This window comes from Lynx canadensis, chromosome D4, assembly GCF_007474595.2.
Source record: "Lynx canadensis isolate LIC74 chromosome D4, mLynCan4.pri.v2, whole genome shotgun sequence".
In the NCBI taxonomy this organism is placed as follows: Eukaryota; Metazoa; Chordata; class Mammalia; order Carnivora; family Felidae; genus Lynx; species Lynx canadensis.
In genome coordinates, this window is record NC_044315.2 from 56,273,139 (window position 1) to 56,298,408 (window position 25,270).

The 25,270-nt window shown below is 51.2% G+C and overlaps 3 protein-coding genes across 7 annotated transcripts; all 3 read right to left on the reverse strand.

Annotated features, from left to right (window-relative positions):
- Positions 1-659: 659 nt before the first annotated feature.
- On the reverse strand, positions 660-6,442 carry DCTN3 (dynactin subunit 3). 4 transcript variants are annotated; one of them, XM_030293882.1, is made up of 8 exons: positions 6,310-6,442; positions 4,754-4,838; positions 3,969-4,055; positions 2,894-2,977; positions 2,678-2,730; positions 1,849-1,907; positions 1,169-1,228; positions 660-979 (listed from the first exon to the last, which is right to left on the reverse strand). In XM_030293882.1, exons 1-8 carry the CDS (start codon positions 6,403-6,405, stop codon positions 925-927), a joined length of 579 nt encoding a protein of 192 aa, XP_030149742.1. In that variant the 5' UTR covers positions 6,406-6,442; the 3' UTR covers positions 660-924. The 4 variants fall into 4 exon arrangements, with proteins under 4 accessions (XP_030149742.1, XP_030149741.1, XP_030149743.1 ...); XM_030293881.1 differs by having other exon boundaries at positions 2,882-2,977; XM_030293883.1 differs by lacking the exon at positions 2,678-2,730 and having other exon boundaries at positions 2,882-2,977; positions 6,310-6,441.
- A 600-nt stretch (positions 6,443-7,042) lies between these two features.
- Positions 7,043-13,783, reverse strand: ARID3C (AT-rich interaction domain 3C). 2 transcript variants are annotated; one of them, XM_030293948.1, is made up of 7 exons: positions 13,469-13,783; positions 11,539-11,611; positions 9,506-9,689; positions 9,077-9,360; positions 8,327-8,509; positions 8,006-8,095; positions 7,043-7,546 (listed from the first exon to the last, which is right to left on the reverse strand). In XM_030293948.1, exons 1-7 carry the CDS (start codon positions 13,781-13,783, stop codon positions 7,446-7,448), a joined length of 1,230 nt encoding a protein of 409 aa, XP_030149808.1. In that variant the 3' UTR covers positions 7,043-7,445. The 2 variants fall into 2 exon arrangements, with proteins under 2 accessions (XP_030149808.1, XP_030149809.1); XM_030293949.1 differs by lacking the exon at positions 8,327-8,509.
- Positions 13,784-21,675: 7,892 nt separating this feature from the next.
- SIGMAR1 (sigma non-opioid intracellular receptor 1) lies at positions 21,676-24,710 on the reverse strand. Its single transcript, XM_030294001.1, has 5 exons — positions 24,592-24,710; positions 24,129-24,292; positions 23,784-23,984; positions 23,558-23,650; positions 21,676-22,741 (listed from the first exon to the last, which is right to left on the reverse strand). Exons 2-5 carry the CDS (start codon positions 24,277-24,279, stop codon positions 22,515-22,517), a joined length of 672 nt encoding a protein of 223 aa, XP_030149861.1. The 5' UTR covers positions 24,280-24,292; positions 24,592-24,710; the 3' UTR covers positions 21,676-22,514.
- Positions 24,711-25,270: the final 560 nt, after the last annotated feature.

The following is a 25,270-nucleotide window of genomic DNA, read 5'->3' on the forward strand; positions in this document are numbered from 1 at the left end:
ACAGCACTCCCTGAGACCACAAGGGGGCAGCAAACACTTGGAGTGAAGCACCACTCTTCTCCACTCTTTATCCTCAGGTTCCCTCCCTCTCCACCCGGCAACAACCACCCCCCCCTGCCCCCCGCCCCCAACCCCAACCCAGAGCCCAAAGCCCTGCAACCAAACCTCTTCTGGGCTCCTCTTCCCGCTTAATAGCACCAAGTAAACTCCCATGAGAGAAACCTCAAGGTTCCTCTCTGCTTTGCACATGCTACTCCCTTGCTCTCAAACATCCTGCGTATCACCCTCCAGGACTGCCTCCCCCATTCCTTTTTGTTTTGTGCCCACTTGGTAGGACTGCTCTTTTCTTTGACTGTCTCCCCAGCTAGTCTGTGCAGAGCAGGGATCAAGTGGACCCTACCTGTGTCCTCCTCACCTACCATGGCACGTGACATTTAGAGGATACTTGGTAAATGTGGGATAAATGGATACACAAACAAATATTCCACTCATATCAATCAAATGAGAGCATTTGTCCTGAGAACTCTACATCTCCCAGAAAGCCAGATCAGGATGAGAATACCTCCTGGTCCAACCACTAGGAAGGTTGACAATTCTGCCTTCTACCACCCCCATCCTCACCACCACTCCCATCCTAGACCAGGAAGTTGGCACACTGCTCCAGTGATTTCTATAGTTTATTGTCACTGGAATAGGACACTGATGTGGGGAGTGGGTGCAAATAGCAAATCTCAAGTAGCCAGACCTCTGATCTCAGAGCCCCTGAATACAGACAAGTAGGCTGTGAATCCAATAAATACAGACCTGCCTCTGCCCTATTACAAAGGCAGGTTAACACAGGGCCCTGGAACCTGGCTGTCCTGGCCCACCCTGGGATGGGGAGCAACCATCACTCCTCTGCTGGCTTCACTTGCTTGGCGGCCTCTAGCTGGCAAAGTAGCTCATCCCACTGCACAAATTGTTTGGAGAGAAGAATTGTCTGGTGGCAGGTCAAGGTGAGAACAGGAGCCTGAGTGAGGGACTGGAGAGATTTTGCATTTGCCAAAGGGTAGGGGAGGAGGGAAACAGGTTGATTGGGATGGGATAAAAGAGACAGAGATGGAGATGGAACAAAAGGACAGGGCTTTGGACAACATTCCTCAGGGGCCTGGTTGAGCAGAAAGGATACAGTTTTGTTGTATTCCTCCAGGAGAGCCTTGGACTCCTCAGTGATCTCCACACACTGGTCCTACGGGGACAATGTATGGCAGAGAAAGGGGTTGGATAAAGCCCCCACTTCCCATTAACTTTCCTGCCTCGTCAGGGACCTTCACAGCCCATAAAGCCTAGAAAAAGTAGTGTTTCACCCCAGAGTCAAAAGGAGGAAATTTCTAATGGGGCTCCGGGATAGGTACCCTAACAGCAGTCCTAAGGGGGAGTGAACCACACATTAAGGAAACACTCCTGCTAGTATATGTGTCCTCCTCCCCTGCCCCCTATATTTGAACCCTCTTTAAACTTTGGGGCCTGGGAATGGCAAAACAAAATAAAACAAAACAAAACAAAAAACCAAAAAACAGCTCCTCCACCCATAGTCAAGGACACACCATCCCCAGAAATTCTTGGGTACTTCCCATCATCAATCTTCTGGTATCTCAGAATAGTCCTACTCAGAGAGTCAAGAGATCCTGATGTGGCCAAGCAAGTCCCTTTCCCTCTCTAAAGCCGAGGAAGATAAAAGGATAAACCCTCAGGTTTCCCCTGGAGCTGACATCAGGGTAGCCTGAGGCTGCTTGCCCAGGCGGCAGCGGTGGGGACTAGGAGCCTCACCACATCTACTTTCTCTTCCAGTCCTCTCCCCTCCCATACCTGCTGCTGGATGTGGATCTGGGCCAAGCGCTGCAGGCGGGTGGCATGCTCAGGAACGGCTGTAAAACACAACACACACTGCCCGATGATGCTTGTGCCTTCCCCCGGGACTGTTCAATAGTCTATTAGGTCTTCAGCAGGATTAGAGTATTGAGTGGAGAAGCTAAGCAAACGCCAGGCTTCATCGACCACTGCAGCTAAAGGTGGTGGTGTGGCTCCCTGCCCATCCCAGTTTTACTCTTGGACCCAAGGCGGGGGTGGGGGCTTGGGTGGGGATACAGGGCCCTAGGAGAAAATAAACCTTGGGGTCCCCAGAGTTTCCCCATACCCCCACCCCAATGCTGTAAGCAGGGTGAGGTAAAGAAAGCTTTGCCTGTTATGGGATCTGTTCCTTTGCTCTCAGTCCAGTGGGTCCAGGTCTGCCTAGAAGAGGGAGCCTGAAGGTGGGCTGAGGATGAATGCAAGGTTCCTAAGCTGGACACCTAGAATCCAACACCCAGAGCCCTGGCCACCATGCTGAGCCTATAGCTTAAGGTTGTCAAATGCTCAGCAGATAGCTGATCAGGGGTAGGGAGGGGGAACAGGAAAAAATACCTCCAGAGACAGACAAGATGGATATCTGGATTCAATTAAAGTCACTGTCTGTTTGTCAAAACTCAGGCCCAGGGACTGTTCTCAACAGTGCAGCAGGAAGAATTTATACACATTCACACACCTGGCAGGAACTCTTATAGTATAATCTGGGCTATATAGCAGCCTAAAGGACAGATGCTGAGGGGTGAGGTAGAAGGTAAAAGGAATACTCAGAGTTGGGAGCTGCTGGACTTACACTAGTGTCCTTAGGTCCAAACTGCCTGAGATTCTGAAAATGAATTCTCTGCTCTGGCAATTTTCATCCCAATGCAGATGACAGGTATCCCCAGGGTTGAGGTAAAGACAAGGAGCAGACTTAGCTTGAACCCAGGGAACCTGAAGCACAAGGAAGTCCTGTCCATCCACCCACCTCCCCAAGCAGAGTGGTAGAGCTGCAGACCTAAAGAGGTACCTTTGATGTGAGCGCTGTCCAGCATAGGCACCAAAGCCTCCACCTGTTCCAGGAGTGCAATCTGGGATAAGATAAACTGCTCCTCTGAGACATAAACAGACAAGATAGTGGCAGTGAGGCAAACCTGGGCACTGCTACTTCCATGCAAGGGACTGAGGACCTGACAGGGTAGATGGCTGAGTCCTGCAGCATGGGGCAGCTACTCTGCTCACTGCCCCCTTCTCTAGGTGCACAGTCCCCCATTCTGCTCCCACCTCTCCTAGATGCCTCTGGTATGACCCGTCTTGAATCCAAGGAGCCTCTAGGTTTCTCCAAATACCACCTTTCTTGAAGTTTTAACTCTAAGGCCTCTTCCTCTAGCCTGCTATAACAAACTCAGTGAATCCAGGCAGATAGTGGCCAGGGAGGGAAGGAAAGGCTGGACTCCAGAGTTAGTATAGGAAAAGATCTCCTGAACTTGGCACCTGAGCCGCGGCAATGGTTCAGGGGCATTCTGGTTCACCACTGTATGCCTCACACTGAGGATGGTCTGGATCACAGAAAATGATCATTAAACATCTTCTGAATGAATTTACTTGGCAAACCCTACCTCATGGAGTGATTGACTAAATTGAGCAGCAGACATTGCCAGGTGAATAGTTCCTGCCTAGAACTCTGAAACACCTGTGCCTTCTCACATGAAAGGAAAATGCTGGAACCCGTGCCAATATTCTCACCTCTCCCAAATGCAATGTTCTCTGCTCCCACCCTTTCCTAGAAGCTCCTTTATGTAGTGAGCAGAAGTGAGGAAGGTTCTGAAGGAAGATCCTAGAGGCAGACCACTGTTAGAAAACTGAAGTAGTTCCCACTGTTGCTGGCACCATGGCCTCAGCTGGCTCAGAAGTATACCACACCCAATGCTCACTAGAAGACCACAGGATGACCTCAGGCCTCAGCCAAGAGCCAGGCCAGAATTTCAGACTGCAGCTTCCAGTGCTGTATTCATGAGAGGACTGGCAGGGAAGCCATCTCCATGCCCAACTTCCCCCATAATCCATAATCCCCAGATGCATGTGCACAGATTGGCCAGCACTACCTGCTAAGATAAACTGCAGCTTAGAGGCATCAGGTATGGCAATGCGGTCAATGTACTCAGGATCCAGATATTTGATCAAGTCTTCAACTAGAAAAGAAGCAAGACAGAAAATGGCATAGGGGTGGGGTGTGGGAAATCTGTCTTATGAAGGATATTAGAAGGATATTAGTGATCAACTTTGGGGAGAGCCTTGAGTGAGGAGATGACACCCACAATATCTATCAGCAGGCCTCTACTGGGCCCCACCTCCCTGTCTCTCCCCTGTGAATACCTCCTGGCCAAACTCAGCCTTTACAGCTGGGAACACAATTGCCTCCACTATCCTGGAACCCTCAGCATTCCCACTGACCTATCTTCACCAAAGGTGGAAGGCCACTTGCTCCTCAGTGCCACCAAGACAAGTGAGAGCCTTTTCTGATTTCTAGGTTGCTGGCTCTGACATAATCAAAAAGGCATGGCTGAGCCAAGCCTGGGCTCTCAGTGCCTAATTTCCCTCCTGCCTCTGAACCTTGCCTGTGCAAAATACTATACCTCTCCTCCCTCCTTCACCAGAGGACTTTTGAGGCAGAGCCCTTATCCCATAACTTATGACACTGTCATGGGCTTGGAGTTTAACCACAAAGTAGAAATCACACCCCATGACACCACTTCAGCAGGGAAATATCTTCACATTCTGTCCCCATAGAGTGACTCCAATGACCTACTGGGCTGGAAGGCAAGGGCCAGGTCCCAGGAAGCATAGGCATGGGAAGGAGGGAAGGCAGGCACCCTATGGAATCACTTACTCTTTTTGTACAGAATCTTCACCCTCTCCCTCTTGCTGGCAATGTTCCCCAAAGCCACTTGTACCTTGACCAGGCCATCAGCCACCTGCAAGGGGACTGAAAATTAATTCCAAGTTTCGCTGCTTGACCAAGGCTTGAAAGAGGTAAAGAACCCCCATTCCTTGATCTCCCAAATCTCTTTATCCCAGCAAAATAGGTTCGCCCCTTTCTCTTGTTTTAAAGGAGATGCAACCCCACCTTCTGGGAATCCTCAGTGTGAAGGGGAAGATAGTCATGTAGTCTCTGGGAAGTTTCAAGTCTGATTGGGAAGGTAATTAACTATGTTAGAGTTTATAGGACATTAGCATAACCTGGTTCCTACCTCTCTGGCTGAACCTACCTAGGCTCTAGGGGTAGAAGGTAAGGAATTCCCATATTAAAGGATCAAATAGAGGGAGAGGCTATGAACGTGAATGATCTTACCCAGGTTTTAGAATATGGGGTGAAGAATGCTAATATTCAAGGGTCAAATATATGGGGAGGCAAATGGGACTAAGCAGCAACAGCCACAGAGGTAGAAGGAAAACAAGGAGGATTTTTGTCATGGATGTCAAAGGGAGAGAATGTTTTGAAAAATCAGTTCTCAAATGGGGCACAATCTGCTAGTGACAATTCCACAAGAAGTATACAAACAGACATCATTATCTCTGATGCATCTAACTCCAGGGTATGCCTGACACTCTTTTACCTTCAGTAAAAGGTCTTCCCATATTAAAAAAGGGGGGGGGGTAGGAGAACTAAGGTTCACGGTTGTCAAAATTCAGTCACTGGTGTGAAGGAGTGTTCCATCCATATCTAAACACCCGGTATTCTGGCCCCTGGTGGCTCGGTGGGTTAGGTGTGGGACTCTTGGTTTTGGTTCAGGTCATGATATGACCGTTGGTGGAATCCAGCCACCCCCCACCCCCACGCCTACAGCAGGGAGCCTGCTTGGGATTCTCTCATTCTCTCTCTCTCTCTGGCCCGCCCCCCCCCCCCCCCCGTCGCCTCTAAATAAATAAACTCAAACAAACAAACAAAAAAAAAACCCCACCCGGTATCCAATCCCTTCCCTCCTAATTCTGGCTCTCTCAGACCTCATCTCTCATTCCGGAAGCCTTCCTTATCCACCTTTGCTTTGCGCCCTCCAGTGTCCCACGGACCTCTTTCTGCACAATATTTAGCAATTGATTACGCAGGGTTCTATGCCAGCCCTTCCATTGTGGACTTCAGCTCTTACAGAAACTCTCGTTAGTCAGATTTTCAAGTGTGTTAGGTCTCCAGCCCGAGAGGACAGAGGCAGTCTTAGTCACAGTTTACAATGAGCCCATCGCAATCGGTCCTAATAACGCTGAGTGTCCTCCATGGAAATGGAGCCCGTGGGTCCGATAAGCTCCGAAAGGTTTCGAACCTTTGTTATTCCAAAGGTCCGGCTGCGGGCGACGAGGCCGGAGCGGTTGCACCTATCCCGAGGACCATGCCAGTAGGCCGCTCTTGCTCTGCCCCAGAAAGGCAGCACTGGATCCCAGATCACTCACCTTCCGCGAGCCGCGCGGCCCGCCAGACCCGTACACCCAGCGCTCCAGCTCCTCCACACGGGCCTGTAGCCGCTGCACGTCGCTGACAGCCGCCATAGCTACCTCGCCCCCGCCTCAGCCGAGGAACAGGCAGAGGGCGGGACGTCCGGCCAAATAGAGAAGGCTGGCTAATCAGAGCGCGGGGGCATCCCTCAATACAAGAAGTGACGTTACGACTCAGCCCTCGGGTGCCGGAAGTGACCGGCAGGGCCAGCGAAAGGTGTCAAAAGCTGTCTGGTTACCTAGGCAACGACTACCTATCAGGCTCTGTCCTAGTTTCCAGTTCCTGCTTGTCCAAACTTTTACTTTTCTTCTTCTAATTGAAGGGTACCAGAGACGTTTCCTACCCTATTCCCCGAGGTTGCCGATATAAATACACCTATTATTTCAGGATTGGTCTATTCCCATAGATCAGTAGGAGACTCCGTGAGATACCATGATCTTTAGGAGTCTTCTAAGGTTCAAGCGACTAATGCCTTGCCCAAGGCCACTCCGCACTATAGTAGCAGAATCAGGATTTGAATCCAGGCAGTCTGAATCATGAAACCCAGCCCCACTACTTTCACGGCCCTTTGCTATTCTGTCTTCCCCTCTTGAGAACCCCTGGCCCAAAAACAACCTGTGTATACCACATAATTCCTCCCAACCCCCAGACCCAAACAAGAAGAGGCACCGGAGAGAGAGGGACTGCAGCTTTATTATTCAGATGTGACCTGAGGGATATCTCCTTCACAACACCCCAACCTAACCCTTCACCTGGCTTCTGAGGAGAAGCAGGTCTGATTTGAAGAGGTGGGGTCCTAGAGATGACACTGACACAGGGAGGCACATGAGGAAATGATGGGGGTTAGGGAGGGCAGAACTCTTTGGTAGATGCTGCTGGAGTTGGTCAGGGAGGAGGTGCTCTCCCTTTACAATGAGGTAGATGTAACATCAAAAGAAAACTCTTTGGCTTCAAGTCCACAGGGCATGGATGGGTGGGGGTGGGGGTGTCATCTCCCAGGGCTGGGTCCTAGACTGGGTGCCCTAGAAGAATCAAGGTGAGGGAGGCCCCACTCAGCATTGGGGCTGGGACTCTTAATTCTGAGTGGGAGTTCTCAGGGTGAAGTGCTGGAAGGTGGCCCTGTAGGGAGTGGGGGTACAGGGTTGGTTGGGCCCTGGGAAGCTGGCACAGGCTGGCGGCGAGCAAAGAGGACACCTGATAAAGGGGTGAGGAGGTGGTGGAGGGAAAACACAGGCAGGAGGAGGTAGGCACAGAAACAGAAGAGGAAAACAAAAGTCAGTGTCCTGATTGTTACAACACCACACACATATCCCTGCCACAAACCAATGTGGACAAGCTCCTTAGGTCAGTTAGAGACTCCTATGGCAATATAGATACCCTCAAACAGGTAAACAAGAAATATTTACACTGATACATAGGTCCATGACAAGGCAGACATCCCATGGTATCCATGCCAGAGAGGTCATGCCTTAGACCCCATGCCATTGTAGACACCCTTAACCCATGCCATTGTAGCAATCCCATGAACCCCACATTACCCATGCAAGTTTGGATATCTCTGAACCTCATGCTAGCTGAGAAAATCTAAAATCCCCATGCCAGAGCAAATACCCCTGACCTCATGCCAGTGTAGACAGCCTGCAGTACCCATACCAGTGTAGACCACCCCGTTGATCTCTAGGGCCATGTTGATACTGCTGATACCACTGCCTGCCAGATTGAGAGGCCCATCCAGCCGCTCTTCTGTCCAGGAGGGACAGGGAAGTCACATTTTGGAGAATCAGACTTGAGACTTTCAAGCTCCCCCCTCCATCCTTACAGACAGCCCCCATTCCACTTCAGCCCCACACCTATAATCACACAGTTGTCTATTGAGGGATTTATCTGTCCCACCTCCAACACCTATTAGGTGATGGGTCTGTCCTCCCTCAGTGTATAGGCCCGAAGCCCTCTCAGCAACAAGCCCCTGCTCACCCCTCAGGGGAACCTTGCCACGGGGCAGGAAACTAGGGGGAGCTCCAGGTCGAGGTGGGTCCATGTGCCCCATCAGCACAGCCCTCTTCTCTGGGGGCTCCTCTGGTGCCAACTTCTCCCTTGCAGGTCCCAAAGCCAGGCCCACAGGCAGTGCCAGTCGAGGGGTTGGAATTCCGCTTTCCTCTGGAAGAACAGGTCAGTCAACTCCCATGGCCCAACCAACTCTGCCTCTGCATTTGGTTCTCCCCCTAGGGCTGGGGTGAAGGGAAGTCACCCAAGCTCAAGCACCAAGTTCAATTTTCCCTCCCATCCAGAGTCTCAGCCTGAGGCTCTGAAGCTGGAGAGCCCAAAGGGCCAATATATACATGTCTAGGTTGGTCCAAGACAATTAGGGCCTTTCCTTGTGCTCAGTTATTAAATAATACAGACCACAGGAGGCAAAAACTACATGCCAATAGGAGCCCTAGGTGGACAGATGTGGAATGGAGTTCCTCTAGATAAAGGACCTTTTCCCGAGCTTCAGGCCCACACCGCAGTAACCCGTACCCCAGACCTTCTACGGTTTCACTGACCCTCAAACCTGAGGACCCCTAAACCTTCGCGTGCAGCAAACCTCAGTGCCCTGTCAGTCCTTACTACAGACTTCAATGCCTCTCAGACTTCAGACTCCCCACACTTTAGTGTTCTCTGTATCTCAGCGCACCCCCAGGTCTCACAGACACCCAAATCTCAGACCCTGTCCCCTCACACCTTTCTTAATGGGGCTCGGGCTCAGCTGCGCGCAGGCGTGAGCAGGCAGGCCGGAGGCGGAGCCCTGGGCAGGGCGTGGGCTGGGTGTGGGCGGGGCGGGGCCAGGAACGGAGACTTGGCCGGGAGTACCCCGAGGTGTAGGCCCAGCTAAGCCGTAGAGCGGGGCGGCGGTGTAAGCCTGACGACGGCCCTCCCGCCGGTTGCTGTCGATGGCTGCCTGGAGCTCCCCTGGGGAGCTGAGCGCCCGCGTCTCGCACTCGTACGGGTACAGGTACTTCATGTACCTAGGGGCGGACGGACGAGGCGGGGTAGATGGGAGGCTGGATCCCACTGATCAAGTCCCACAATGAAACGCCCGCCCCTGGGCCCTCCACGTCCTGCGACCCCTTTCCCGCTCCTTGCCCCCTCCGCTCGCGCGCCTGGCCTCACTGGGTGCGTAGGGTGAAGGCTGCCGACGTGATGGTGGTGGGCAGGCTGAGGCCGCGCGTGACCTCCCGCCACACCTTGCGGTTGATGACTTCCACCAGGCCGCCTTTGGCTGTCACCAGGCGAAACAGCGCGTACAGGTCCAGCACCTGCTTCGCCATGATGGGCACGCGGTTCACTGGCGTCCCTGGTGAGAGGTAGGCAGAGAGTCAGAATACTAGGACTAAGAACCTGTCTGCGGACATCCTCAAGGACTGAAGGAGTCGGTTGCCTGGAGGCCAGTGTACAGGACGGGATCTCAGAGAAAAGGGAAGAGGGAGGGAGGGATAAGGGGGATTCCAGGCGGAGCCCACAGAGCTCCCAAGATCTGGCTTGTAGCAGGAAGGACAGGAAGCTAGATCAGGGGTCGGCAAACTTCTTCTGTTAAGGTCCAGACAGTAAATATTACAGATTTTGAGGGCCAAACCTCCCCTTCAGAACTACTCCACTCTGCCATTGTAGCTTGAAAGCAGCTATGGAGGATATTTAAAGGAATGGGCCCGGCTGTGTTCCAATAAAAACTTTATTTACAGCCTCTGAAATTCGAATTTCACACGTTCTGAAATTTTATTCGTCTTTTAATTTTTTTCACTATTTAAAAATGTAAAAACCATGCTTATCTCTCAGGCGGCTAGATTTGGCCAGCCGGCTTTAGTTTGCCAACCCCTAGGGTAGACCGTAGTAAGGACTTCCTGACAGTGCTGAAGAGCTGAACTCCCCTAAGCAGCGGCCCCGGGGTGGCTGCCAGAGACTGGGGGATGGCGGAAGTGGCGGATGGGAGAAGCAGCAGCCCCCGCCTCGGCTCGCCAACTCCGGCTCGCCAACTCCGTAGCTCGCGCCGCCCCCGCCGGCCAGTCCTGACAAAGGGGCCTGTCTGCTCTGAGCGATGGGCCCCAGTTAATTCTTTACCGATCCCGTCCCCTTCCGCCGCCTCCTTTGGACCCGAACAATTAGCTGCGGCCTGATTAATGTGGGGAAATTATCGGTCCCACGGGACCTCCTCCCCCCCGCCCCCCCCACACCCTCCCCCTCCCGCACAGGGAGCAGAGGGAGGCAAGGACCAGAGGGAGGCAGAGCTCCCATCCTGAGGGTGATGGAGGGAATGCTGGGATCTGCTCAGACCACTCTACCCCACTTTCCCCAGTGGAAGGGAGACCTCCCAGGGAGGGTCAGGGAGGGGACACTGGGGCCAGAATGACTGGGCCTCCCTGGGGACCAAAAAGACCTGGGACCCCACTGAGGGTCCCTGGTTAGAAAGGATCCCAAAAGGGGTGCTGGGCCTGTGGTGGGAGCTGAGGGACTTTGACCAGCAGCTGCACTAAGGGAGGGGGGTGCAGTGCAGCCAGTTAATTAGTGGCTTATCAGGCCAAGCTCCGAGTGAGTTAATTAGCTTTGTAGAGAGAGATAATGAGTCAGTCTTCGGACCCATGAATCTGGGGAGAAGCCTAAGTGATGGACTGCCGCCGACCCTGATCTCCTCCTGGACCCTTGCATTTTCTTCTATCTCTGAGATTCCTGGAAAGGAATTCCTCCTCCTCCACAACCCCAACTCACATGGCCCCCAGCCTACCGTTTAGAAGTCCTTCCTTCAGTCTAATCCCAGTCCTTTCTGCTGTAGAGCATATTGGATGTCCCCTGCCTGAAGCAAGGGGAAACTGAGGAGAGACAAGGCTGGACGAAGGGCCACTGAAAGAGGAACAAGGCATTCCCAACCCCCCAATCCTGGGAACCCCCCAGGCCAGCCCCCAACCATTTCCCCTCCCACCCTCCCAATTGATCCCACACTCATTAACCTGCCAGTGGGCTGGCCACTAATTAATCCCTGGGTGGAGGAGGGGGGCAGGGTCAGAGGTTAAAGACGCCATCGAGGGCCCAAAGGCTAGGTGTTGCCAAGCTCAGGCCTCTGCAGAGAGGAGCCAACCTGGGGACTAAACCCTGGGGTCTCCCTTCTTCAAAACTGGTAGGTGGGGGTCCTTCCCTTACATCATCCCACTCACCCCTCTTCTGCATGAAGCTAAACAGGTCATCCAGAAATTCCTTCCTCTTGGGGTCTGCATCAAGCTCGTACAGCTGGGGAAGGACTGAGGTCATTTTTCAGCTCCACTGACTTCCCCCCCTCCCCCTGGGACCCCAACTCAGGTTAAATCCTGAATAAGGGTTCTCAGCTAAAGGGGTGAGTAGGGTCTGAAATGTGGACTCCCTGGCATTAGACTCTCTCCCCCTGGGTGCAGGGAGGGGCACTTTTTCCTAACACACACAGAGACCGGAGATCCACTGGCCAGGGGTGCCCTGGGAAGCTCAAACCATCCCTCTGGGGAATAGTGGACTAAAGGTAGCTTAGGAGGCTTAGCCTGCCCTCCAGGGCATGCAAAGATCCCCAGGAAGGAAGTCAGGCTGGGACTGTGTTCTATACTGAGGAAGCTGACAGATGTCTCTGAGGTGCTTGCTCATTTACGCTTGTTTATTCTTGCAAGGGCTTCTTGCTTTTCACATCTCTGTGTGCCATGGCTGGGGATGAGGGACTGAGATGCCTCTAACCCATTGTTCAGGCAGAGTAGATGCTCGGAATCTCTTGGATTGACACCTGGGGCCCCTCAGCCCCACTTCTGGCCTGTTTCCAGGGGCAGTGACCTACCCACTACAGAAGCTGCCACAGAGGTAATGGCCCTACCCCACCCAGGACCTGCAGGGTCAGAACTTGAAAGACCCAGAGGTCATCCCAGTCACCTGGAGCCCCATCTCCAGTATCACCTCCCAAATACCACCCAGCAGAAACAAGCCCTGGAGTAACTAACAGTCATTTACCCAGAATAACAGTCCCTGAGTAATACCAATAGGTAACACTCCATTCCCCACTAAGAACTCTCAGAATTAAAAACAAACAAACAAAAAAACAAAACCCAGAGATCCACTTTAGACCTATACTCCCCAGAAGAACTAAGCCCAAAGTCTTAGATGGATCCCCAAAAATAATACATATGCTCTCCCAAGTAATAATCCCCAGAATTATACCCAAAAGAAACAGTCACTAGAGCAACAGAGCACCGAGTAACACTCCAAGTTTTACATTAATGCCACAGAGTACTAGCCGCAAATTAACACTTTTGGGAAAAGTCCCCAAGACCAACATCCTCAGAGTAACATCACCAGAATAGCACACCTGGAGTCAGAGCCCTTTATAACACATTCATAGTGACAGCCTGAAGTAGTGCCTTAGAATAACATCCAGATGGGTTCCACAGAGAGAAGAACCTCAAATTAAAACTCTCAGAGTAAGATCTTGTCACTCCCATCTGTACAGGAGCCCTTTAGTCACACTGCGGCTATAGTGTGGCCATCACAGGCTAGGAACTGTCACCCATAGAACTCAGGCCAGGGAGAGGATTTGGATGGGGGCAATGTGACAGGGAAGAGATGAGGGTATCAGCTTGCGAAAGGAGTGGCAACCTCCATTCTGCTTCCAGAGACAGAAATATGCAGCCCAGGAAACCCCCACTGGTTGCTGGAATATGACCTTGTGACTTGATGTGTGAGAAGGTAGGGTAAGATGGTGCTGGCACTGGAATCCCCATTCCCCAGATCCCATTCCCTGAAAAGAATTCTTGAAGCTCCTACACCGCCCCCCCCCCCCACTTTCCCTTCTAGCCTCACCAAAAGCCTCCAGTCTGTCATGCCTCCACATTTCTGGGCGTCTCCTACACCTTTCAGTGTGTGTCTATGCACTTCTTTCCATGTCTCTGGAGGTCTCTTTCTGCTTCCCTGTCACTATCTATCTTACAGTCCTCCCACTGTCTCTCTCCAGGTCTCCGTGTCTCTGTTTTTCCATCCTGCAGAGGGCAGTGGGGGTGGATGGGCTACGAATCACCTGGCTTTGCTTTTGCCCAGAGAGGAGGAAGGGGAGGGGGCCAGACATGTAGGGGGTCCTACCTGCTTGAACTGTTCCTCGTAGGTCCATTCATGGGGATGAGGTCCAGGGGGTTGACTTGAAGGTGAGCTGGGGCCCTGGGTCCCTGGACGGCTTTCCTCGGCTGCCTCCTCCTCTGCCCCGGCTTCCTCCCCTTCCTCATCCTCTTCTGCATCCTCCTCTTCTTCAGTCCCAACCTCCCCCAAGGCCCTTTCAGGGGCCTGCAGGGTCCGAGGGCCAGGCAAGGGAGGTAGTGGTGGTGGCAATGGGCGTTGAGGGGCCAATGGCCCCACCCCTTGGGCCAGTCGGGCTGCCTGCTGCCTCTGCAGGGCCTCCATTACAGCTTCCAGGCGCAGTCCCCCCGCTGGTGGGGGGGCTGGCACCAGGCGGGGCCCCGAGGAAAGGGCCGCCTGTGGGGGTGGGAATTATGAGTGTTGGGCCCTGCTGCCCCCACAACCCCCAGCACAAGAGGAGGTGGTTACTGATTCAAGGAAGTGCAGGGGGCCATAGGAAAAAAGGCAAAAAGATAGATTTCCCAGACATTGACAGAGACAGAGGTAGAAACAGCAGGAGAGACAAGAGACCAGACCCAAAGAAACAGAAATGGATATTGACAGAGGACAGGTAAAGACTGAGCAGATCAGAGAGGGTGACAAGGACCAAGAAACAGAGAGGACAGGAGAGGAGAGAGAGTGAGCAAGCGAGATCAGAAAGAGAGACAATGACAGGAGAGATACGGAAAGAGAAATGGAGATGGGACAGAGAGACAATGAGAGATAGGTGGGGACAGACAGAGATAATCAGGCAGAGATAAGAACAGAGAGACAGAGGTGGGGAGAGATGAGATTGATAGAGATATTGGGTAGATAGGGAAGGTAAGAGACAGAGAGAGGAGTAAGAGATAAATATCAAGACCTGAGTGACAGGTAGTCCAGAGAGAGAGACAGGGACAGAGATGGAGAGAGACAAACAGACAGTGGTTCAGAGAGAGAGGGAAAGACCGACGCAGCAGGAGACAGAGACTGAAGAGAGAAGAGAGATTAGAAAGAAACAAGGCGAGACAGCAAATAGAGGGAGTCAGAGACTGAGGCAGGGAAAAACAGACGGAGAGACGGGGCAGAGAACGCAGAGGGCTAGCACTGAGGGGCAGCGAGGACGGAGGGTGGCGAGGGGCAGAGCCCCGGACCGGGCGGGCTGAGGACCGCTGGGTCTCGACACCCGCTCACTGGCTCCCCACGGCCCGCGGCCGCACTCACCAGCCTGGCGCGCCCCGGTGCCCCCGGCGTCTCCACGGCGTTCCCTCTGCTCTGCCCGCCTCTCGGGCAGCCCCTACCTCGGCTCTGCTCCCTGCGCGGGGTCCCCAGCCGTGCGCTCCCGCAGCGGTGCGCCCTTCTGGCCGCGGTGCGCTCACGCGCCGCTCTGCTGGCGGCGGCCGCGGGGGCGGGACCGGAGAGGGGCAGGGCGGGCGTGGGCGCGGGGGGAGAGGCCCCCCGGGGCTCTGCCGCTCCCAGCCCCCCAACAGGTGTTCCCCCTCCACACTGCCAGAACGGGAGGAGGGGGCGCTGGAGAGCTGCCAGGAATCGTTCGAAGGAGAGTGAGGAGTCTAACACCGTTGGACTCTGGACCAGGGCCCCGCCACACCCACAAGTCGTGCCCCCCACATCCACACTCAGTGCCTGGCATTCACACACGAACAGCCGTGTTCACACACCAACACATACTGTCACAAGTTCGGGCACACAGCTGCCCTGTCTCACATACTTGGTAACATAGACACTACAGCGCCAATGGCCTCGGCAGGTTGTGATCATGAAAGGGGAATCACTCTGCAAGATACTGAGATGAATATGGAGGGTCTGCACAGAGCAAATGCTTCTCCCCCTGCCCTGCACAAGTGCTGTCCCCAACCGCAGGGAGGTTGCACTTTGTGCAATACGTGCCCATGGTGGTGGACTCCCATGTCTGCACTCTGGCACTCAGAGGTCTCTGAACTGAGTCCACATCCATGGCAGGGTACACACATACCACATGCAGATACATAGTCACACTTTTTTCTTTTTAATCTCTTGTGACCTTCTATTATGGAAATTTTCAAACATATACACAAGAATGGTGAATAGTATTATGAACCTCTGGTACTCATACCACATTTCAACAGTGATTAGAATTTTGCACATCCTCAACCCTGTGTGTGTGACTCCAGTCTGTATCTCTAGACCACTCAGCCAACTACTCCAGGTCCACCCTAACTCTAGTTATCCCCCAGATGCATATTTCTTATTTCTTATTTTCTTTTGCCACTGTCCTGAGTAGCAGGCCACAATTTCTTCTCTCAGCAGCCTGGACCCCATTCCTCATAGGAACCCTCATACATTCCTCAGTTGCTTCCTGTGCCCAAGGGGGTGGACCTACCAAATGAATGAACAAAACAACCCGTATCTGTCGGGGTGACACCTGGCATGAGTATGAAACTTGGCTATATCACACCCAGTACCAGGGGCCATCTCTTGACCTCATACTTAGTGAGGTGCACTGTTCCCAGGGCCAAGATTCCTCTAGGAGGCAGAAATTCAGGTGTGACTTTTGCCTACTTTCTCCTCCCCCAGTCAGTCCCCTCCTCTCAGACCCAGCTTGCCCCGGTCTGGACCACTAGCTCTTCTCACCAGATTCTTGTGGTAGGTGACACCCCTCTGCTCTTTTTTTTTTTAAGTTAAAAAAAATTTTTTTTGTTTTAAGTTTATTTTTATTCATTTTGAGAGGAAGAGAGAGAGCGAGAGAGCAGGGGAGGGGCAGAGAGAGGGGAGAGAAAGAATCCCAAGCAGGCTCTGCACTGTCAGCGCAGAGCCCAACTTGGGGCTCGATCCCACAAACCTTGAGATCATGACCTGAGCCAAAATCAAGGGTCAGACGCTAAACCAACTGAACCACCCAGGAGCCCCACCCCTCTGCGTTCCTTGTCTCTATCCTCCACACTTGTCCCTGACCCACATTCCACTGTGGCACTAAGTCCTTGTTCTCTTTGGCCCACCTCTGGCCATACTGAAGCTCAGTACTGCTCATAACTTTGGCTCACTCCAGTGTTCTGCTCAGATTTCAGACCTGACAGCCAGTCAGACCCCAATCCCCCAAGAAGCCTTGGTCATCCAACTGTCCTCAGTACTGATGCTCCCTCTCCAGTGGCTTTGGGTGGTGTGAATACTCCTGGAAAGCATCAAGCCCCTTCCTCTGGGCCTAGAGGGGAGAATCTGAATACGCCATGGCAAACATGCCCTAGGGGCTCCTGGCAGAGGGTAGAGCTCTGCAGAACTCATATGGCCAGCTTGCTCCCCATACACCCATTTCCCCTTCAGTGCTCAGAGAACAGGAGGTGCCTGGAGAGAGATAGATGGTAAGATTCTTCTTGGAAAGGTAGGAACTGGCTTGGAGAAATTCTAGTTCTGGGAGTTTTGGAGATTGCTTCACAAGGGGCAGAGGAGGAGAGGGGTAAGGGACTGAGCAGCTTCACCCAAAGAAAGGAATCAATCATTAATCAAGCATAGTAAACCTATCTTGGGGGTCCAGACCAGGAGGGTTACAACTGGGAAGGGTTGAGGGGAAGCAAGAAGCTTGACTGGACCTGGTTTATCTCTCTCTTCATCTGTGAAGAAGAAAGGATGTCTCTCATACCCTCACTTAGCTCCCATCTGATTCTATACCTCACAGAGACAAAGACAGATCTAGATCTCCATTGATCCAACATATATTTACCAAGCAGCTACTTTGTGCAAGACATTGTTGGAAATAGGAGTAAATAAAACAAAGTCTTTATTATAATGGTATAATTCCAGTGGGGAAATACATAATGTATCAGATGGTGATAATTAAAATGGGGAAAAATAAATCTGGGTTGAGGGGAATAGAAAGAGATGGATGGATGTTATGTATTCATAGTAAATTACACTCAAACTTAGCAAGCTTAAAACAACATTTATTTTCTCACAATTCTGTGGATCAGGAATTTGATAGTGGCTTAGTTGGATGGTTCTGGCTCACTGCCTCTCATGAGGTTGTAGTATAAATGTTGGCTGTAGCTACAGTCACATGAAGGCTTGACTGGGACTGGAGGATCCACTTCCAAGATGACTCACTCACATGGCTGTTGGTAGGAGGCTGTTCTCCCCAGGTGGACCTCTCCATAGGAAAGGATCTCCTGCCTGAGGGTCCTCCCTACATGGCAGTTGGTTTCTCCCAGAGAGAGTGACCCAAGAGAGACCAAAGGAGGCAGCAATGCTTTTTTGGTCTAGTCTTAGAAATTACATAGTCACTTCTGCCATGTATTTGTTAAAATTACATGAATATCCAACCCACATTCAAGGGGAAGGGAATTAGTCTTCACTTCTTAAGGGAGATATATACTTTTTTTTTTAATTTTAAAAAATGTTTATTTATTTATTTAGAGAGAGAGCAAGTGAGGGGAGGGGCAGAGACAGAGGGAGAGAGGGAATCCCAAGTGGGCTCTGCGCTGTTAGGTCACGAGATCATGACCTGAGCCCTTATCAAGAGCTGGACACTTAACTGACTGGGCCACCCAAGCATCCCAAGGATTATCAAAAATTTTATGGAGTTACTTTAAAACCACCACAGAAGGAGGGGGTGTGGCTGGCTGGTTCAGTTGGTAGAGCATGTGACTCTTGATCTCAGGGTTGTGAATTTGATCCCCACATTGGGCATGGAACCTACCTAAACACACACACACACACACACACACACACACACACAGAGAGAGAGAGAGAGAGAGAGAGAGAGAGAGAGAGAGAGAAAGAGAGGGAGGGAGGCTGCTATTACAGAAATGTTAGGGGAAGAAGCAAGAATTGAAGGAGGGGAGGAAGAGAGCCATAGGAATACCTAGGGAAGAGCTCTGCAGCCAGAATAGCAGGTACGAACATCCTGAGATGGAAGTTTGCTTGATGTGTCAGAAGGAAAGCAAGGAAGCCACTGAGCTAAATTGGGGTGGCTGGGGTAAATGGTTGGATGTTTGGTCCATAGGTAACAAGGGCCTTGGGAGTAGGTTCCTGGAGGCAGTGAAAGGACTAAATGAGATGGAAACCATTGAAAACGTCTGAGCAAAGGAAACAAAACAAAACAAAACAACAAAGAAATGTCTGAGCAGAAAGTAGAAGTCTTGACTCTGGCTACTGTGTAGAGAATACTCCACACAGGATATAAGCATGAAGATCAATTAGGAGGCTATTGCAGTAATCCAGGCAAGTGATGATGGCTTGGACCAGGTGGTAGCAATGGAAGTGTTAAGACATAGGTAGATTCTGGATATGTTTTTAAGATAAAACTGACAGGATCTGTTGATGGCTTGGATTCTCATTCTCATTCTCTCGATGTGAGAATGAAAGATATCCAAGATGGGGAGCCTGGCTGGTGTACTTTTACTTAAAAATAAAATCTCAAAAAAAGAAAGGTATCTATGATGACTCCAAGGTTTTTGGCAGCTGAGTAAATGTAGGTACCTTTAACTCAGACAGTAAAGACTGTAAGATGTGTTGGTTTGGGAGAGAAATCAGTTTGCATGGCCATTTTAAGTTTGAGATGCCAATTAGACAGGGGAGAGGGAGGCAGTCAGATATCTGAATCTGGTGCTGAAAGGTTTAGGCTAAGATAAAAAACTAGGAGTCAAGGGGTGCCTGGGTGGCTCAGTCGGTTGAGTGTCCGACTTTGGCTCAGGTCATGATCTCACAGTTTGTGAGTTTGAGCCCCACATCGGGCCCTGTACTGACAGCTCAGAGCCTGAAGCCTGCTTCAGATTCTGTGTCTCCCTTTCTTTCTGCCCCTCCCCTGCTCGCTGTGTGTCTCTCTCTCAAAATAAATAAACATTAAAAAGCTAAAAAAACCCAAACAAACTAGGATTCAAGATGTACAGATGGTCCTTGAGGTCCATCCATGTTGTTGTAAGTGGTAGGGTTTCCTTTTTTATGGTTGCATGATATCCCAGCACATGTATGTATGTACTTTTTTAATCCATTCATCCTTGTGGGCATTATGCTAAGTGAAGCAAGTCAAGATGAAGACAAAATACTGTATGTTCTCACTTATATGTGAAATCTAAAAAAAACCCAAACTCATAGAAATAGAGAACAGATTAAGAGTTGCCAGAGGCAGGGGGTATGGGCAGGTAGAGGTGGAATGGAGGAATGAGAAAGGTGGCCAAGGGGCATAAACTTCCAGTTATAAATAAGTCCTGGGGATGTAATGTGAAGCTTAGTGCTCTTATACTACATTAGTAGTATATTAGTACATTAAATACTATATTGTACATTGGAAAGTTGTTGAGAGATCTTTAAAGTTCTCATCTCAAGAAAAAAAGAATCTGTAACTGTGAGGTGATGGATGTTAACTTATTGTGGTAATCATTTCACCATACATAGATCAAATCATTATATTGTACACCTTTAAGTAATTTATGTTATACTAACTATATTTCAATAAAACTTTTTTATTATTGAGGGACAGAGAAAGACAGAGCATGAGCAGGGGAGGGGCAGAAAAATAGGGAGACTCAGAATCCAGGCTCCAGGCTGACAGTAGAGAGCCGGATGTGAGGCTCGAACCCATGAACTGTTGAGATCATGACCCGAGCTGAAGTCAGATGCTAACCAACTGAGCCACCCAGGTACCCCTCAATAAAACTATTTTCAAAAAAGGCACATAGATGGTATTTAAAGTCATGAATGGCTAAGAACTCCTGGGAAGGGTATAGACAGAGAAGTTTGAGAATTAAATCTTGGGAAGTCAAAGGCTGGAGATAAGAAAGATCAAGCAAAGGAGGCAATTTTAGGAAGAGTAGTGTCCTAGAAGCCAAGAGTGTTTTAAGAGTGTTTCAAATGAAAGTTAAGAAATAGCCACTGGACCTAGTAGCTGAGACAGGGAGGAGCCTGGAAGCAGAGTCTTATGTGGAAGGGAAGGGGGAGATTATAAGGGAAGCTTCCAGGGCATTTCTTTTTTTTTTTTTTTTTTTCAATTTTTTTTTATTTATTTTTGAGACAGAGAGCATGAAAGGGGGGAGGGTCAGAGAGAGAGGGAGACACAGAATCTAAGCAGGCTCCAGGCTCCAAGCTGTCAGCACAGAGCCCGATGCGGGGCTCGAACTCACAAACTGTGAGATCATGACCTGAGCCGAAGTCAGACGCTTAACCGACTGAGCCACCCAGGCGCCCCTGGGCATTTCTGATAGATGTGGGCTCTGAGCATAGAGGGAGAACTGGGTTACAGGGTGGGAGAAATCCTTGGAGGTTTGGCTTTGCATTGTTGTCAATGAGGCCTCGGCCAAATTCTGTCATGGCCAACATGATGGTGCGAATGGGGTGTTGGAATGGTCATCTTGCCTGGGCCTCACATTCACTCAGAGTAAGAAATTTATAAACTTAAAAACAATTTTTTTTAACGTTTATTTATTTTCGAGACAATGCAAGAGACAGACTGCAAGCAACGGAGGGGCAGACAGAGGGAAACACAGAATCCGAAGCAGAATCTAGGTTCTGGGCGATCAGCCCAGAGCCTGATGTGGGGCTCGAACTCACGAACTGTGAGATCGTGACCTGAGCTGAAGTCAGACACTCAACCCTCAACTGACTGAGCCACTCAGGCACCCCAGAAATTTATAAACTTTTGATGTTGTTTCCAAATGGCCATACATGTAGTCTTCTGTATTTTGTTCACTAGAAATTTGAGTTTTTAGAATCTACAATTCTTATAACCATGTTCCTTCCACTTTTGATATATCAGGAGGCCTAAGAAGTGAGAGTGGCCTGGATCTTACTCAACCTCAGAGAAGGTGAGGTAGGTGAGGTGTCAAGGCGCAAAATTTAAGAAGGCAAATGCAGAGTCCCTGGGACGAGTGTACCTTACACACCTCTTTTGCCTCACCCACCTCAGACACGACCAGGGGGTATGTCTGCTCTCTACCCCTGGGGGCCTCTACAAGTCAGGTGTCCTGGAGAAGTTAAGACTTTCTACTCTGGGTGGGGGTGGACAGGATATACTGGAAAGACAAAAATGATTATCGTGCCTCCATACCCAAAAGTGGGTATACACTGCCACCCCGTGGCCACCCAGGATCGGACTCCAGGACTATTTTCAGAATGGCACCAGCAGAAGGCAAGACCAAGACACACACCATTTTACCCACCCCTGCATTTCTTCAAGTTAGCAGGTTTTCCTGCTGTTCAGACACACAAAGAAATGACTGTTCAACAAGTCTTTATTAACAGAGACAGGTGGACAGACATCAAGGGCAGTATGTGGAAGCTGTGATGAGGGTGTATGTGTGCAGAAAAGGCCTTTGTAGGCCAGGGATGGCCCCCTGGACCTAGGCTAACTTCTCTAGGTCCTCTGCCCAGCAGTGGGCCCTGAGCTGAGGCCAGCCTCCCCCAATCACACTCCTAAGGGACGAATGGGGGAAAGGCATGGGGGTCTTTCAGGATAGAAGGACCCTGACCTCAGCATTCTCCATTCTTACGGTTCTCCCAGCTGACTTAGTTGCTAAGAGTGGGGACAGGCCATGAGAGCACTTGCATAGTAAGGGGAACAGAATGAGGTAAGGCATATGGTGAGGATGGGGAGATGAGGGGGGCCTCCACAGGCAACCCTTCATCTCCCTCCCACCTCAGCTGCTGTTGGGTTGAAGGGTCAGGCCCAGACAGAGTATAATACCTACACCCATCACCAACTCCAGAGCCTTGACTGGTGGCAGGAAAGCTCTGGAAAAGGCTTGAGTTAGTGATTCAAGCTTGTGGTATGTCTGAATATGACTGGCCCCCTTGGTACATGTGGGGTTCCCTCTCTGGATGGTTGTGAACGTATGATGCTGCCGTACACATGGGATTGTATCTGCATGTATGTCCCATATGTTCCCACGAGTCTCTGTATTTGGTTACATAAGCATGTGTGTCCCTGCTCGTACATCAGGAACTTAGTAGTTGCATGTTGTGTCCCTGTCTTTTCACATGGGCTCCAGAAAGTGGATGTATGCAGGCCTGCCTGCTCCTGTCCATCCACAGGTCCTCGTTCAGGCCTGGCTGGTCAGGGGTCCTGGCCAAAGAGGTAGGTGGTGAGCTCAAGCCGGAGGCCCCGGGCATAGGCGCGAAGAGTATAGAAGAGCGTGAGGAAGTCCTGGGTGCTGAAGATTGTGTCAGCCAGCGCGAAGGCCAAGGTAGATGGGATGACACCCCGACCATACTCCACCATCCATGTATTTGGCCCCCATTCCACAGCTGTTGCCTCACCAGGCCCGTGGACCACGGTCTCCCCTAGAGGACAGGGAGCACCCACATAAGGAGCCTAGCCCTTCCATTGCTGCCACCTCCCTAGCCCGTGGGCTGTCTAGGGGCAAGAAACAGAGCAGGAGCATCAGGAAAGGAAAAAGCCTTACCTCACTGGCCTGGTCGCCCATCTGGAAGAGTAAGAAGCCAAGATGGCCACTCCTAAGTTTTCCTCTGTGGCATCACCTGGCTCATGTCCTCTTTGGGGGTAAGCCAAGGAGGGCCACCTCACATGGCCAGGGGCCACTGTATGGGAGTCCTGGAAGTCTGCATTCCCAAGCCTCACTCATGTCAGGCAGAAATTTAGCTAAACTTGGGCTGGGCCTGTTAGATAGGGAGGGGTGGTTATAAGACTTGTGTGGCTGTCTGAGAAATGTTCAATTATAATGCCTGTCATGCCTATAACTTATCAATCTGAAACTTATGTGGAAATCCATAGCTCTACTTTTTATGTAAAACAATGTTTCACTATAGAAAAAATGAAGACAACTGTCTGTCTTGTCTTTGGGGGTATGACAGCATATCTGATTACCCAACTGTCTCTCCAACAACTGCTGGAATATTGGATGAATAAAACAGTGTCTTGGTATATAAAAATCGGACATGGTTAACAGGAAGTGGTTAAGTTTTGTTTCCTTTTGATAGAAGAAGTCCTTGGACAGGGGCCCTTGGACCTGCTTCAACCAATAATGACCTGTGGCTTATCTGAGGGGTAAGGGAACCGAGGGGAGAGCCCCCAACATACCCCCTTTCCATGCCATGACCCTCCTCCAATTATGGGCACCCCAGAATGAAGGGACCCACCTGGGTAGAAGACCTCACTTTTGGTAGTGCCCTCTCTCCACTGGTGGAAGGTGCCAGAGATGATGGTGTCGGAAATCTCAGCCCAGTAGCGCCCTGAGGGACAATCAGATGGACACCGAATATCAGGGTATCAGCACCAATATATGTCTTGGCCAAACATCAGAAAGGAGGGCATGGACCCTTGTACAGCCCCAGCCTCCCAGTTCGGCCCGCTGCCAGCACTGACCCGAGTGGCCGCCAGAGCCCAGGGCGGTGCCGAAGAGCAGCACGTACTCGGACAGCGAGGCGTGCAGAAGGCACATGGCGCCCATCCAGCCGCCCGCGTTCACAAACACCCACTGCAGCTCCTCGTCGGGCAGCACGTGGCCTGGGTGCAGCCGCCGTAATTCCACGATCAGCCGAGAGAACGCCAGCTCGTGGTCCAACCCTGGCGGAGGCAGAGGAACAACAGAATCTAAGCTAGAATCACTCGGAACTCGGGAAAGACGTCTCTGAAACTCCCAACTAAGCTTGGGCCTCCCCAGACCCCTGCCCTCCACCCGTTCGTTCCCCCGGTGACCCGTCGGCTCACCCGCATACTGCCGGGCCAGCTGCGCGATCTCTTCGTGCTGGAAGACGAAGCTTTGCGTGCCCAGCCAGAGCCAGACCACCTGGGCCAGCACAGCAGCGGCAGCCAGGAGCAGCGCGGCCCACACCCACCGCCGGCCCACGGCCCACTGCATCCCGGCAGGCGTCCTAGCAGGGAGAAGTGAAGGAACAAACCGGGGCCTGGAGCTGTGACTTTTACAGCCTCAAAACCTGCGGCGCGCAGTTCACAACCGTACCCCCGCCACAGTCGTGGTACGGCTCGCCCTGGCCAATCAGAACAGTCCGAGCACCCGGGCACCACCCCTTGGGTTGAACCATTTCCTCGCGGGGAGTGTGGAGCGCCGAGGAGTGGGGTGGAGCTGCGCGCGTGACGCGATGGGACGCGCCTAAACCCTCCTAGCTGTCAGTGTTAGGGCCTAAGAGCAAGGTCTTTCCGAGTTCCTTACCGCGTGTGGGTGGTGGTCGGGGTAGGTAGCGGTGACAAGCAGAGTGGATTGGCCCCCTTCTCAAATTTGCAGCAGGCGATCGACTTGTGATTGTGATCTTTGCTAGCACAAAAAGTGGGAGGAGGCGCTTCTACCTAGGAAAAGTACGGAAGGCTTTCTGGAGGCGGTGACGCCTCTAAATGGTGTTTAGAAAAATGGGGAGGGGCATTCAGCGAATGAGACGTACTCTAAGAACAAAAGCACTATGAAGAGACAGCAAGGAGTCTTTTGGGGCCTTTTGGGGCCTACGATTCATTCTTTGTTTTGGAGCACAAAATGTGAGAGGAGAGCATTGTACACCAACAGGGTTATGGGGAGGGAATGATAAAGGAAGAGAAGCAAAAGAGAAAAGCGGCAGCAGGGTGCAGTGATTAAGAAAGAAACGCTGGAACTGGATTGGTTGTTAAAAGACTGGCTCCTGCCAACCTACCAGTTGTGTGATCTTGGGTAAGCTACTTAAGCCCTGTGACTCGGTTTTCTCATCTGGAAAGTGGGATGAATAAAAGTGTCTACCTCATAGTACATACCTTAATTGTGATGAAGGTTAAATGAGTTAATATTTATAAAGTGCCTGGCAAGTGGTGTCATATGTGTTAGTTACATAAATAAAACACAAAGGAGAAAAGAACTAGAAGGACAC